This window comes from Nestor notabilis, unplaced genomic scaffold (genome assembly GCF_000696875.1).
Source record: "Nestor notabilis isolate BGI_N333 unplaced genomic scaffold, ASM69687v1 scaffold15337, whole genome shotgun sequence".
NCBI classification, from domain to species: Eukaryota; Metazoa; Chordata; class Aves; order Psittaciformes; family Psittacidae; genus Nestor; species Nestor notabilis.
Genome location: NW_009935262.1, coordinates 27,382 through 41,518, shown reverse-complemented (window position 1 = coordinate 41,518; position 14,137 = coordinate 27,382). Strand labels below are relative to the sequence as shown.

The following is a 14,137-nucleotide window of genomic DNA, read 5'->3' as shown; positions in this document are numbered from 1 at the left end:
CCTGCTGATGTAGCTAGAAAATCGATATATGGAAAGCATCTTCTCTTAAATAAAGCTTTGAAATATGCAGCTATCCAGGTGTTACCTTAAGTACTCTGTTAGAGACCTTTTGCAGCTTTTAAGTTGCAGGTTGAATACATAAAAGGTAAGGAATTACAACGTTCATGTGCTTGGCGGAACTTCAGTTTTATCCCTTATGTGAGCAGATTTCAAACTCACTCTGAGTGAGCCATTGCATATATTATTTTCACAGCATTGCATTTGTCAACAGCAACTTCAGATCCACAGTAATAGTATTATGGACTCAATTTTAAAGGAAGAAATAATTTCAGAAGGAAATTTTTGCCTTTATTTTTTCTTACAAGAGAGTATTATTTTGCTGCCACTCTTTGTGATTGCACAGTGGGGATATGCTTAATAGCTATACACTTGGAATGTGTGTGAGATATGTAGGCACTGTAGAGGTGTTTCTACTAGGAATAAGGAAATTATTCATTACATTGTGGAAAGCACAAGTAGAAGTTTATCTGGAATGCCAGTATTCAAGAGAACTGACTGAGGCAGCAACTACTGATAGAAAGGGACTCTAGGAAGATGAAAGATAATGCATGATCTTTTCTTCTCCTCACACATAACAGGATTAAGTATATTTAACTTAGCAAAACTGAGACTCAGAGCATAATTACTCTTCATAAATGTTTCATGGTGTATTATTCACAAAGGAAGGAAGACTATTTTTACTGCAGGACAGTACTATAACAAGAATAGGTGAGCATGTTGTCTTTCAGAGCTTTTAACTGTTTTCCTCATGTTCCTGGAGGCCTGTGTGATTGGTGGTGCTGCAGTGAAGCCAGTAACACAGCGCTCTGAAAGATGGCCTTTGGAAACACATGGTGGAAACCAATGATTGGCCCTGAGTTGGCCAAAATAACCGAGTTGTCAATCCAACGTGACCCTCTCCAGTCACTGTATTCTCAGTATCGTGCTGGTTTTCCCTATATCCTTATCTTTACATCTGATGCATACACTATAGGGTTGGTGCTTCTGAATTGGCTGTGAAATGAACTTGAAGAACTAAGATGATTATTGACTCAGGCTTTGTGCTTATGAAAGTGGCTAAACTACGTTGGAATCTGAGATCATCTGGTCATATGCTTTCCATGTGCGACACTCCAGTTGAGCTGATAAACCTACTAGACTCAAATTGTATAGTGGAACCAGCTCTTGGATGTGCTGTGTTTAACCTGCAAAACTAGGGCAGTACTAGATGCTTGAATAGTCACTGTAATGGAGTCATATGAGAGAGGATAACTTGACACCTTTACCTTTCAGAGCCAGATTGATTAATGTAAAAACCATGTAATTGTAATCTGTACTCAAATTTTTAAAAGTCCACTTCTAATACACAGACTTCTGTAGAGTCTTACTGGTATAATACTGCAGTAAGGATCATGTATGTTTCAGAAAAGTAGTACAGTGATTGGTGTTATGCAAAACCTACTGATATGTCACATTCTTGTGTCCCTGGTAGTGCAAGAGTTGATAGGCTTTCTTAGATGTGGAGCATTCATGAAATGCTTTGTTCTATGTGTGCTTTGTAAAAATAAGATCTGCTTGAGGGTAGGAAGTCTCTACAGAGGGATCTGGACAGGCTGGATCAATGGGCTGTGGCTAATTGTATGAAGTTCAATAAGGCAAAGTGGCAGTCCTACATTTCAGTCACAACAATGCCAAAGCACCTGGGGGTGTTGGTCCACAGCCAGCTGAACATAAGCCAGCTTGTGCCCAGGCAGCCAAGAAGGCCAGTGAAAGACATTGAGGTGCTGGAGCGTGTCTAAAGAAGGGCAACAAAGCTGGTGAAGGGTCTAGAGCACAAGTTTTACGAGAAATGGCTGAGGGAACTGAGGCTGTTTAGTCTGGAGAAGAGAAGGCTCAGGGGGGACCTTATCGCTCTCTACAACTACCTGAAAGGAGGTTGTAGCGAGGTGGGTTTTGGTCTCTTCTCCAATAACAATAACAAGCAATAGCACAAGAGGAAAAGTCCTCAAGTTGCTCTGGGGAAGGTTTAGATTGGATATTAGGAAAAATTCCTTCCGTTAAAGGGTTGTCAATGGAAGCGGTTGAGTCACCGTCCCTGAAGGTATTTTAAAGAAAAACCCAGACATGTAGATGTGGCACTCAGGGACATGGTTTAGTGGTAAACTTGGCAGTGCTAGGTTAATGGTTGGACTTGATGATCTTAAAGGTCTTTTCCAACCTAAACTATTCTATGCTTTTATGATTATGAACTTAATCATAGAAATGTACCTGTTCTTATAAAGTGTTATTATTTTGATAACGGCATTTGGTTATATGTGGACATGCTCGTGCATATTGGAAACGGGTAACATAAGTCTTGCTAATCCTTGTTCTTTGCTTCTTACAGACAATGAATGATTTTGACTATTTAAAACTACTGGGCAAAGGCACATTTGGCAAAGTTATCCTGGTCCGAGAGAAGGCTAGTGGGAAATACTATGCTATGAAGATTTTGAAAAAAGAAGTCATTATTGCAAAGGTAAGGAAGATCATCGTTTTAATGTTGGGTAATATTTTCAAATGCTGTAATCAATATCTAATATATAAGTTATATTTTATTTTGATGGTAACTGAGATTGGTAGAAATATGTGTGTATCTTCAGAAAATAAGAATACAAAAACTAGTGTGTGTACCCATTTTGCATGCCTTTTTCCAGCATCTTGCAATCTAGAGTATGCCAAAATTTTGAGAGTTCATTGGGTAGAAAGACAGTGCAACCCAAGTTGAAAACAAGAAAAAAATGCATTGTAGGGTATATTACACACTTAAAAAAAAAAAAATCTAAGTGAATGGTATTTTTTTTTTTTTTTAATAAATAAAACTAATTTAATGGACTTCTGCTCTGTTCCTGCCAAGTTAGATAAGATAGCTATGTATGGGACTAAAAATTCAATTATTTTCAGTTTTTGAGGAGCAGAAAAAGTCTGAAACTGGTTTCTGTTGAAGTGGTTTAAACTGCATTGTCCAGTCAGTTAAGCTTAATTAGCACAGTGTTACTAGCTCTTGTGCTTGGTCATAATTTTAAGAAGTTTAAACTTGAAGATTGTCTACTCCGAGCTTTGTTTGTAGCAGTTCTAAAGTTTTGAATCCCACTTCCATAGAACAAGTTGAGAGTGAGAAACCTACATGCTCTTATCAGCAGGAGGCACAATTAAAACCAATCCCAGGGTCAGTTTTCTGCCTATTTGTAGATCAGTGAGAAGATTAAGTGTTTAAGGAAAGACACCTTTCATGCTGTAGTGAAAATGGGAGCACCTCAGTCTTTTAAATTTGAATTCTTCAGAATGGGAATTTTATTTTGGAGGGAGTCCCTGTAAGTTTGTCATAATATGGTTTTATATTGATAAGAAACTGATGAAAGAATATAAAATAGACTATGCTTAGATCTTCACAGGTGAAGGTGTTGTGGTTTTTTTACCTACAGTCACCAAATACCATTTTTTCCACTCCTTCTCAAACTAAGAACATAAGCAGACTTGGGCCTGAACCAGCTTGGGCCTGAACTGTCCAGCCCAGTCAGTGTGTTAAGTGTGCCATGGGGATTTATCAATAACATTTAACTCTGGAGATCAGTGCTAAGGATACGGTCACTAGGTAGAGATCTGCAGTCCCAACCCAGGCTACAATGTGATGTCATATACACTATAGAAGGTCATACCCGTAACAGTTAACATAATGTGAAGCAGAAAAGTGATGCATTGACAGCTGTATCTAGAAGGTTGTATAGCATCTGCTCAGTTCAGACTAAATCTGTTGATCCTAAATTTTTGTGACAGATTAATATTAGTTACCAGGAAATTGCTACCAGTATCACAGACTTCTGATGCAATGCCAGAAAACTGGCCATTGCCAGCTTTTTATGCCCCGTATCTGGTGAACCACTGAGGTTGAAAAATAAATAAATAAAATTAACTTTAGGCTTGCTTATCTCCTTGCAGTTTTTTTGTTTTAACCCTAGTATGTGGTTGTAGTGTGTAGACTCTGCGTTACACTACTGTTCAGCTAAATGGCATCATAATTTCTTAACACTAACTCAGTTGTTGTTGTTTAACTTCCTATTTTGACAATTTTTAAAGTCTAATTTAAAACTCCTGACATCTGTGTTTACTTTCTAGTTTAATAATACCTTATCTGCAGAGCACTGTCTGCTAAGCATGTGTAGTACAATAATGTTATATTGGTATTATTTGTAGCAATAATAAAGTATACTCTGACTAAATATATTTGCTTCTGTAAGGCTATTGAAGTTTGAGTTGCACTAAGTTAATCTTCAATTCTGTATAATATTATACTCAGTGGTAGCTTAGCACTGCAGAAAATGTAGTGCAGGGTGAGCCCTCTTCCTGCCATCCTCTCCCCCTTGCCCTTGCATCACCCCGTTCTCTGCAAACCTGGTGGTGTGAGGGGCCTTAGCCCTGCCCTTGAGGGCTCCCTGTTACCCCTCCAGGCTGCTTCTCACCCCCCCATGTGTCCCCTGCCTGGCAGCCACCCAGGGGGGATAGTGAGAGGGCCTTTTCCTCAAAATCTGGCTGGACATGGGGTGAGGTTGTATGGACATCTTCCAGCCTCCCATGGAACCAAACTTAAATGTACTTTAAAATCTTCTCTCAGAAAACATGAATTATTTTTCATGTTTCTTTCAGGTTCATTCATTTTCCAAAACTGTACTGAAGGTTTCTCCTTTTGAAAGCATTGACCTTTTCCTCCTAATTAATTCAATGATGATTTTATATGTTAATTCAGACTTATTTCTTCTACTCTTTATTTCTCAGGATGAAGTAGCTCATACGCTTACAGAAAGCAGAGTATTGAAAAATACCAGACACCCTTTTTTAACAGTAAGTATTAGGAGTTAGTCTTAAGTACATTAGCAGGTGATTTTCAACATGATGTGTATTTCATTATGAACTTAATTTACAAACAAATTTTGAAGTCTTTCTTGTGATTATTTGTAAACAAGTAGTGGCTATCTAGTGCTTCTGATATCCTTTAGCAGAATATGTATTTAAGAGTTCAGAAAGTAAGTTTGTAACAATTTTGTGAAGCTTATTTGCACTCCAATTTAATTGTAGAATGCAACTGTTGTTCATATACAAAAATCATAAAAATTGAACATTTTCGTAATCGAAGTTATTTATTTCACATAATATAAAGTAATTTTTATCAAAAAAACTTAATTGAGTTCAATAAAATTATAACTATTTGTTCAACGTAAGTAGCCCATGGAGCAACGAAGCGCAAACCCCACTACCTCAATGTCTTTGTCTTCATATGGTTTATACTTAATAGAAGGTATTGAACCTACTGAAAATAAGATGAAAATTTTGAGATTCATGATAAATCATGAATGCTTCATCCCTGCTGGCATTTAAGGCCAGGTTGGACAGAGCCTTGAGCAACATGGTTTTAGTGCAACGTGTCCCTGCCCACGGCAGGGTGGTTGGAACTAGATGATCTTAAGGTCTGTTCCAGGGATCGAAGGATTCCGGGTGGAGAAGGAACGTAAGCCACACACAGCCCCAAACTGCTAGAAAGTTTATTACAAGAACTAGATGTAAAATCCAGAGATATCCCAAGCCAGAAAGAGAGATAACTAAAGGCTACCAAAGAATAGATTAGACACAGATTCTTATCGACCCAGACACTTGTTCAATGACCAGGAGGCCAGCTCTGAGGTGCATTGTGTAGAAACGGGGTGGCAGGCACATACTTTCGCGGGTGTCCCCGCGGAGGTAAGGTCTGCCATAAAAGGTAGTTGGATCCACCTCCTTCTCGATCTCTCTCAAATCCTGGGCCTTTTATATGCCAAAAAGTGCCAACTCATCCTGACGCATGGGGCCAGCCTGCGTCAGGAGGAGTGGCCTTCTTGGCTCCTTTTCCCGCGCACATTCATCCTGATGCAGGGGGCCAGCCCGCGCCAGGAGGAGTGGCTCTGCTGGCTCCCCACTGTGCACAGTCACTCTAGATAATTGGGGTGGTCCACCACGGACCAATTCCAGTGTTATACCTGTCTAATACAAATACATACATGCTTTTTTTATCTTGATCAGGATGGTCCACCATGGACCAATTTTTACAGTGTTAGACCCATCTAACACAAGGTCCTTTCCAACCCTAACTATTCGATGATTCTATGATTAATAGCTTTAATTTTACAACTGACTTATGTAGAAGTAATTCTGATTCATCTGATTTGAGAATATATTAGAAAATCTTTTCATTGATTTCAAAAGATGATTAACATGTTGTATTTTAAGGTAGGGAAAAATGATTTTCTTTTTTATATTAAAATATCAAAGTATGACATGGAAGCTTTCCTATGTAGAAAATCATAAACTTTTTAGAAAGCAGAGGATTACATTCTCATTGCTTGGCCAAAATATTCTTGGAAATTCAGTCAAGAGAAATGAGATCCCCGAAAGTTATTTAATTTAGAGTGTGAAGGTAAGCAGGAGTAGGCCTAATTGCAATCAAATTGTGCAACAGTGTTGCTGCAGTTTTACCTTTAAATGTCTCCGATATTCTTAAGCAAATATTTTAGGACACATGCAGTATTTAAGTCAGATGAGTCTCCTAATGATTTTGTTATGTGTAGTTCTACTGTATTTTGTTTCTTTTGGACTGCATCTGTAGATTTGCTTTGGTATCATTTTTCCAAGCAAAATGAAATCAATGTTGATAAGTCAAAAATTTTAATTGAGATAATAACATTTGTTATCATTTTTAAATGATATGTAAATAAATATATTCATTTGTCACTCTGTTTTTAACATTGTATGGTATATGAAACTAGAGACTCCTTTTGGATATGAAAGCAGGCTGGAGGTTAAGATCACTTTTAGGATTTGATATGGGAGAAATGAAAAAGAATATGGTAATCTCCCTCTTCATGGGCATCGTGGAAGCAGACATCATAAAATGAGTGAGAATAGCTGGTATTGTATATGGCAGTAAGAAAGCAGTATAGAATTGTGAATTTTAGTAATTCTGTAGTATTTTATTACAACAAGCATGACGTTTTCATATCAGTGGCCATGTGGCAGAGACCAAGGTTTTTGTTATTTCATCACAAGCTCCAGATAGTAATTTACACTTTTGATTACTCTGAAAGTTCTCACCAAATCAGAATTGTCTGCTTAAGAGGATAAAATTAAATTTTGTTACAGTTTAAGCGCAAGAAACTGGGTTAATATAAGAAGATAATTGTTTGGTTTTGCTGTTTTCTTTGCAAGTCCTTGAAATATTCCTTCCAGACAAAGGATCGTTTGTGTTTTGTGATGGAGTATGTTAACGGAGGAGAGGTAAGTAGAAAAAAGATGTTCTGCACTTGTAATAGTAATGCTGTCACGGGGTTACGCTTTAAAAGATAAAATTTTTCTTGCCTATTTTGCTTTCTAATGTCTTTGAAAGTTGTCTTTTTTCTTATTTTTTAAAACTTCTTTTAAAAAAGGTAGGTGTGTTTTACAACTATGCTGTCAAAAGTAGTTCTTATTCTGGAAAAATTAGACTTGTGAAAGATAATTTCATGATAGGGAAATAATTACAAATATAATACTGTTTTTTCTTCAAGCTTATTACAGCATTTTCTGGCATGAAATGGTCATAATCTAGTGCAAAAAAAGCAAAAATAATGTTGACTAATCTTACTTTGGTCCTCGTGAAATATGTGCTTTCTTCTTTGCTGTAGCCATTGCAAATATGTATGATAAAAGTGTTCATATTTTTCATTATTTCTTCCTCTTCACTTGCTGTGTACTTTGGAAATTTGAAGTTAAGTGCTGAACTTTAATTAGTGTCATTAGCCTTTAAGCCATTGCTGTCCTCCAGCTGTTTCCTGAGGAATGTAATATCAAAAACTATACCCATCAAGTGGATTTAAAGAGAATTGCGATCTAAGAAGAAAGCTTTTATCTACCTTTTAAGTGCTATTTGATATTCAGACTGTATCGGATTACAGCATGAACTAGGGTTTTTTCCTTATTTTGTCTACTATATGCTGCATAATAACACTAAAGTACTAAGTGTTTCCACTAGCTTTTTTTATTAGAAAACTGTTTCTTCATTCAAAAATTGCTGCAGCATGATACCATGTTTTTCATTATCCTTTTGCTGTGTTCTCCTACAATAGAACTGTCTTCAGCTATAACCCTAATGCCTGAGCACCCCCAGAGTGCCTGTCTTGCATTCGTTGCTTTGGTGATCTGGGACCAGTCTGAAGCCCATTTACATCCTAACTTGTCCACGGCCTTCTACCAGCCACGGCTGAAGATGGTGCTATAGGGTTCTTGTATGGGAGGATGACTTTTTGACTCACTGTGTATAAACCCGGTTCTGGATATCACAGGCATTTAACCATTTTGACTAGTTGGACTAGACACAAAAAGCTTCCTCAGCAGTAACGAGATAACAGCCTTCTCTTGGACACTCAGCTGGCTTATTTAACATCATGTCAGTGATATGAAATCAGTGCTATCTACAGTGAGTTTTAAAAGTGGCACCTTATGAACTAGCTAATTTTTTTTAAGTTTTGTCTACGTAAGATCTTACTGTATTTATGTAATCTCAGGGGATGTACTTTGAGAGTGTTTTTAAAACCAGCCTATCATTTAGATAATTTACCTTTTTTCAAGATACTTTTCTGCCCTATTTGAATGCAGAGCAGAGCCCACAGAGAATGTTTTCAACTCCTTATGATTGAATACTCTGACGCTATGTTTTGATCAAGTGTGTATCTTGCATTTCTCTGCATTGTGTAGTGCGCCTTCATGGTAACTGTTGCAGACATCTTGTGTCATGGGTCTCTTGCTGGCAGCCTGCTTTTGGGTTTTGGGATTTGAATAATTGCGATGTACTTTGCCAAGGGTGTGTCACTTTTTTTCAGGTGTGATGCTTTTGTTTGTCAGAGTTGCTCATCTTCTTTGTTAATGGTTCCCTAATTCAGTGAATCTAACTGTAAATTTTTGCCACAGTGGAAAATAATGACCATTCCCTAACTAAGTAGGCAGTTTTCTTTGAAGAAACTCTCTTGATTCACTTATGTGCTTCTTTTTGGCTAGAAATATGGAATAGTAAGTTGGACAGACTGTTCTTTTTAATAGGAAAATCTTTAATCTTACAAAATTTTTCTGTGAATTTCAGACTTTAGTCACTCTCTGCTAGAAAATACAAAGGACTTTATATTTGTAAAAACAGCCTGGTTATTTACTTGAAACTACTGAATAGGAGTTGCATGAAGTTTAGCCAGCATTTTAGCCATTCCTAAGCATATCTTCTATATGGTACACAGACTTTTTTCTTCTGCTGCTTCCCTCTACCGTTCTCTCTGTTCCAAGAAAGTTTCATTTCCTTACAATGGTTTCTCACTGTTGAAGGTGTTGAAAACTCATCGTTTAATTATATCTTTCTAGTGGAAAATTGACTGTAGCAGTACAGTGTTGCTCTCTCCAGACCTGTACTACCTGCAGTGTGTTTCTGTTTAAAATTCCTTTAGATTAAAGATTTCTTTTTAAACAATTGTGCCTGAGTCAATTGCTTGGGAATTTTCATGTATTATGTCTTTCAGGAGCCCATTGCCTGAACAATCTTCCGAATGAAGGAGTCGTTGAACTTTATGTCTGTATTCTTGACTCTCACCCAGGTGAAAGCAAGAAAATGCCACAATTTAGGCTTCTGCCCTACTACACTAATAAAAAGTGTACTTGGTACTAGGAGTCTTCAGTTCCTTTTCCTATGATTAGGAAGGAAGACAGTTGACGAAGGGGTCACTGAATTTCATTCCGGAGGAGAAGATATTATGTTAAAATAATTCTAAACAAGAATCATCTATATCTGTTAAGTCCAGATCCATGTTGAATTTAATGTCCCACCAGAATAGTAGCAATTTATCTTTGCCTTACCTCCAGATTAGGTAGGTAATCTGAAGGTAAGGCAAAGATAAGTAAGGTAACTTCAGATTAGTTAGGCTCCGTTAGTAAGGGAACATGTTATAATGAAAGTGTAACTGTATGAGTTTACTGGTCTATATGTGTGCTTTTTTACAACGTACAAAGTATTACCATGTCAAATTATCTTTTGATTTGCTTTAAAAAGAAAAAATAATCAAAAAGCATATTCTGTAGCTAAATATATTAAAGCAAAACATTAGAGGATATTTCCCAACCGCATTATTCAGCTGGAAATATTAAATATGTTTTCTTTATACTGACAAGTTTTACAGTTAATTTTCTGCTGTTTAAGGGCCCAATCATGGAATCTTTACTGTGGACTGAAAACTTTCACTGCTTCTAGTGTTGCTGTTTGGCTCTGTGGATGAAATGCTTAGCAGTGTTTATTGATCATAAACTATGTTGCAGTATGGAGCTGAAGGATACTTCTAACATTGTGGTTACTTATCAATGCCATTGTTACAGTGAAGGAATTCCATTAAAGTAGCGTTAAGACATTGAAATTTGATTTTAGAAGAAAAGTACTCATCTGGCTTAGTTGAGATGACCAAATTCTATTTTCAAGACTTTGAAATGGCATATTTTATGAGTGTGTGGTAAAAAGTGCATGCAGTATTACGTGGTAAACTGTGTTCTTTACTTTGGTCCAAAATACAGACTATTCGTGTAAATATTTTTAAATAAGTAAAACTATCAATGCTTACAGATGAACACAGGCCTGCTTTAAATAAAAGAAACCCCATTCAGTTTTATACATTTTTTGCTGTCTTTGTCCTATCAATATTTGGGGGGGGGGGGGAAGTATAAGGCTCTATTGATGGTTTTCCTGATTTGCCTCCTCTTCCTTTTGTAACCCCTATAATTTTGAGTACTATGTGATTGCAGTATGTTAGTAGTATATTATAGTGTTCCCCCAACTTCCAGGCCACAGAATGGTATAAACTGTGCTACAAAAAATTACATTCTAAAAATGGCTCTTTATTGTTGGAATACTTTTGGACTGTTTTTTCCCCACTTTTTATTTCCAGTATTTTGCTTTAAAGGTTGAAAAGCTTTAGGAATGTAATGTATTACTTACATTTCTCTGCAGAGTACACTGATTCAGCGGACTAATAAGTTGATTAACTTCCTTGCTTTGCTTTTTCAGGATAATTCCAAATTCCATACTTTATAACAAACTTAGTTGGTAATTATCTGTATAATAAATGAGACTCTAAAATTTCTTCTGATCATTTTTGCACTCCAGAATTCTGAATCTCTGCTCTGCTTGGCATTTTTTATTTTCCATGGTTCTTACTTCAGTTCATTAGGCAAGAGGGAACTAAATGGTTTGTTGTAATTGAACAAGTGCTATTACTGTCTAGAAAAAAGACAGAGAATTTACAACCTAACTAATGAAAAATAGCTGAGTTTTGTTGTAAGCTTTATAATTTTTATCTTGCTTGTGTCCTCTTTTGTTTTCCTAAACACTTAAGTAAATGAGTGTTTCGTAGCATAAAGTTATGATAGTCCAAGATATGTGTACTGTATTTATTTCTTTCAAGGCTGCTACGGAAAATACTTTGCAAAAGAGTCAAATCAACAGACAAATATAAAATGTGTTTAACTGCAGAGCTGAGCAAACCTAATACAGCAAGAGCCAGTCATACAAGTTTTAACATGCTAAATAGGTCACTAGCATTGTGGAAGTTTAACGTATCAATTGATACAAGCTTGTGTTTATCTGATGTGCTTGAATGTGCAGTTGGATATACTTTTATGTTTGATCTTTGTTTTTATTTGTTCAGATCTTTCCATTAAGACTTTTTATTAGGAAAAAACCCCATGGCAACATTGTTGTTCAGCTTTTAAATAAAAGCATACCAGGAAATTTATAGCTCCAGTTCTCACTGTAACTATAGCACCCTCATGTATGCCATCAAAAATGTTATGTGCAAAATGACTTTCTTTGTGCCAAACCTATTTCTATTGCAGTTCCAGTGACTTTATAGCACATATATAATAACTGTAAATCAATAAATAGTGCAAATGTTGGTAGCTTTTTTCATATCCTTCCATCAGATTCCTTTTTTTCCTTCTCTGACTTAATAAATCTAATCCTTGTTCTGACAATTGTAAATAAAGCCTGGTGGCATAATTATTCCAAAATAGTGAACCAACTAAATAATTAGCTGAAAATAATGCTGTCATCTCACTGAATTAGATTTTTCTATTGTAATTTTAAAATTTGCTTTAGTATCTTTAGCATATATCTGAGTGTATGAATTAACTTTTTACATGCATTTTTACATCTAAATATAAATTCTTTGTTCAAAACTAGTATATATAGTACTGTTACTATAATAATATGAAAAATGTTTCTGAAGAGTGCCTGTAGTGTCATATGTAATGTTAAAATAACCTGTCTTGGGAACTCACAGTCTCTTGCAGAGAATTGTTGCTAGTTGTTTCTAACTGGTCATTTTACTTTGAAGTTAGTATTTAGAATTAATATCAAGAATATTTTGTTGGAAATAAACACTAAAGAAAATTTCGTTATGTTAACTTGTCAGTTTATCAACTATCAGATTCAAATTGGAACACTTTTTTTTTTTAAATGAAAAATAATACATTTGTTGGTGACAAGTGTCCTGAGGTTTTAGAATTTTCTGAGACTTTGCTGCTTACTTACTGGATTTTTCTCCTCCATACAGAAAATTGCAATAGTCCTTTTGCATAGATATGAATATAGGGCTAACTGGAGGTTATAGTATAAATTTTTGGAAAGTGTTTGCTATTTGTACACATTAAAAAGTGATCTTAAAGTGTGCCTTTATTTTGGATTACTTTGAGTCTGTCCAAACAAACAAAACTCTTAAAAATGATTAATATTAGCTCATTTTTTATAAAAGAGACCACTAAATGGTCATAAATGCATAAATTACGTAAATTTTATATTTTGCTTTACTTGGATGAAGATCTGCTTAGTGGTGTTTGTTTCCTACTGAAATCTTGCAGAAATGTGTAGAAAAGACCCCCAAAATTGAGAGAATTATTTATTCTTTTCTCAAATTTATGATATGTGAGGTGCTTCATGAAGGCAGACTTAGTCTGTACTGGTCTTGTGTTTGCACTGGCAGTTACGCAGCCCTCAGTATACAGAGCAGGTTACTACGGGGAGGGCTGATGTTGCCACCAGGGACCAGTGCTTAAAACATGGAAATGAGCAGCAAGGAGCTACTGAAATACCTACAAAATAATGATCCTCCTTGTCATGCAGGTATTCCATTTTTATACAGGGTATCTAGAGAATTGAAAAAGAAATTGAAAGGGGAATTCTGGTACAAAACCCAGAAATCAAATACTCTCTTTGAACCATACTGTAGTTTCTGTTTTCTGTGAAGTCTCTGCTTATACAAATGTATGCTGCCAAAAGGCTCAGTTTAGTGGGAAGTTTGTTTAAGTTCAGAAGAAAGGAATACACATTTTTTGAAATGAAATTGTCAGGAAAGAAGTTGACTTCTGGTTGTTTATAGGATTGGCTTTTTAATTACACTTTGAAAAATCCAACCTCTGAAAATAGCTGCAGAAATTCTCACATTGTTCTGTGCTGTGTCAGCAATGTAGGTTTCCTACTTGTATAAAGTAGGATGTGGTCATGACAAATGAAGCACATTATTGTTATTTTGGTTGATATGGATTTCCTTGTCTGTGTTAATTTATAGATGATCACATTTGTGTATTTCTGTTTTGTTGATTGTTAGCTGTTGTGGTAAAACCAAAACCATTGTAACTTGAACGAGTAAAGCACGCAATCCATTTGGTCCTCAGCAGAATACAGAGACATACTCAGTAATCTTTGCTTGAGGACTTTCTCAAGTTTTCTTAACACGGTAAATAAAACTAGCCATTTTAGAGAGCGTTTGAATACCCAAAATCTGCTTTTTTAGGTGTTGTTCAAGGTTCTGAGGGTGATGTTTTATACAGTAAGATGCTGACAGCCTTACAGAACTTGACCTTACACTTTTTCACTGCAGCTGAATATACTGGCAACATTTAATGACTAATATTTTACACTGAAAGACTTTAGTTGGAAAAAGTGTCTGCAAAGGTCTGTTACTTATAAAGTACTAAA

General features: G+C 36.0%; 1 protein-coding gene across 1 annotated transcript in view; it reads left to right on the top strand.

Moving 5' to 3' along the window:
* The window catches only part of LOC104408229 (RAC-gamma serine/threonine-protein kinase-like), a gene marked incomplete at its 3' end in the record, with an annotated part of 80,373 nt that overhangs the window by 45,106 nt on the left and 21,130 nt on the right, over nucleotides 1-14,137 (top strand). Inside the window, exons 5-7 of the mRNA XM_010017762.1 lie at nucleotides 2,426-2,557; nucleotides 4,852-4,917; nucleotides 7,312-7,380. Of these exons, the coding sequence (XP_010016064.1) occupies nucleotides 2,426-2,557; nucleotides 4,852-4,917; nucleotides 7,312-7,380 (267 nt within the window). The remainder of the gene's footprint in view (nucleotides 1-2,425; nucleotides 2,558-4,851; nucleotides 4,918-7,311; nucleotides 7,381-14,137) is intronic.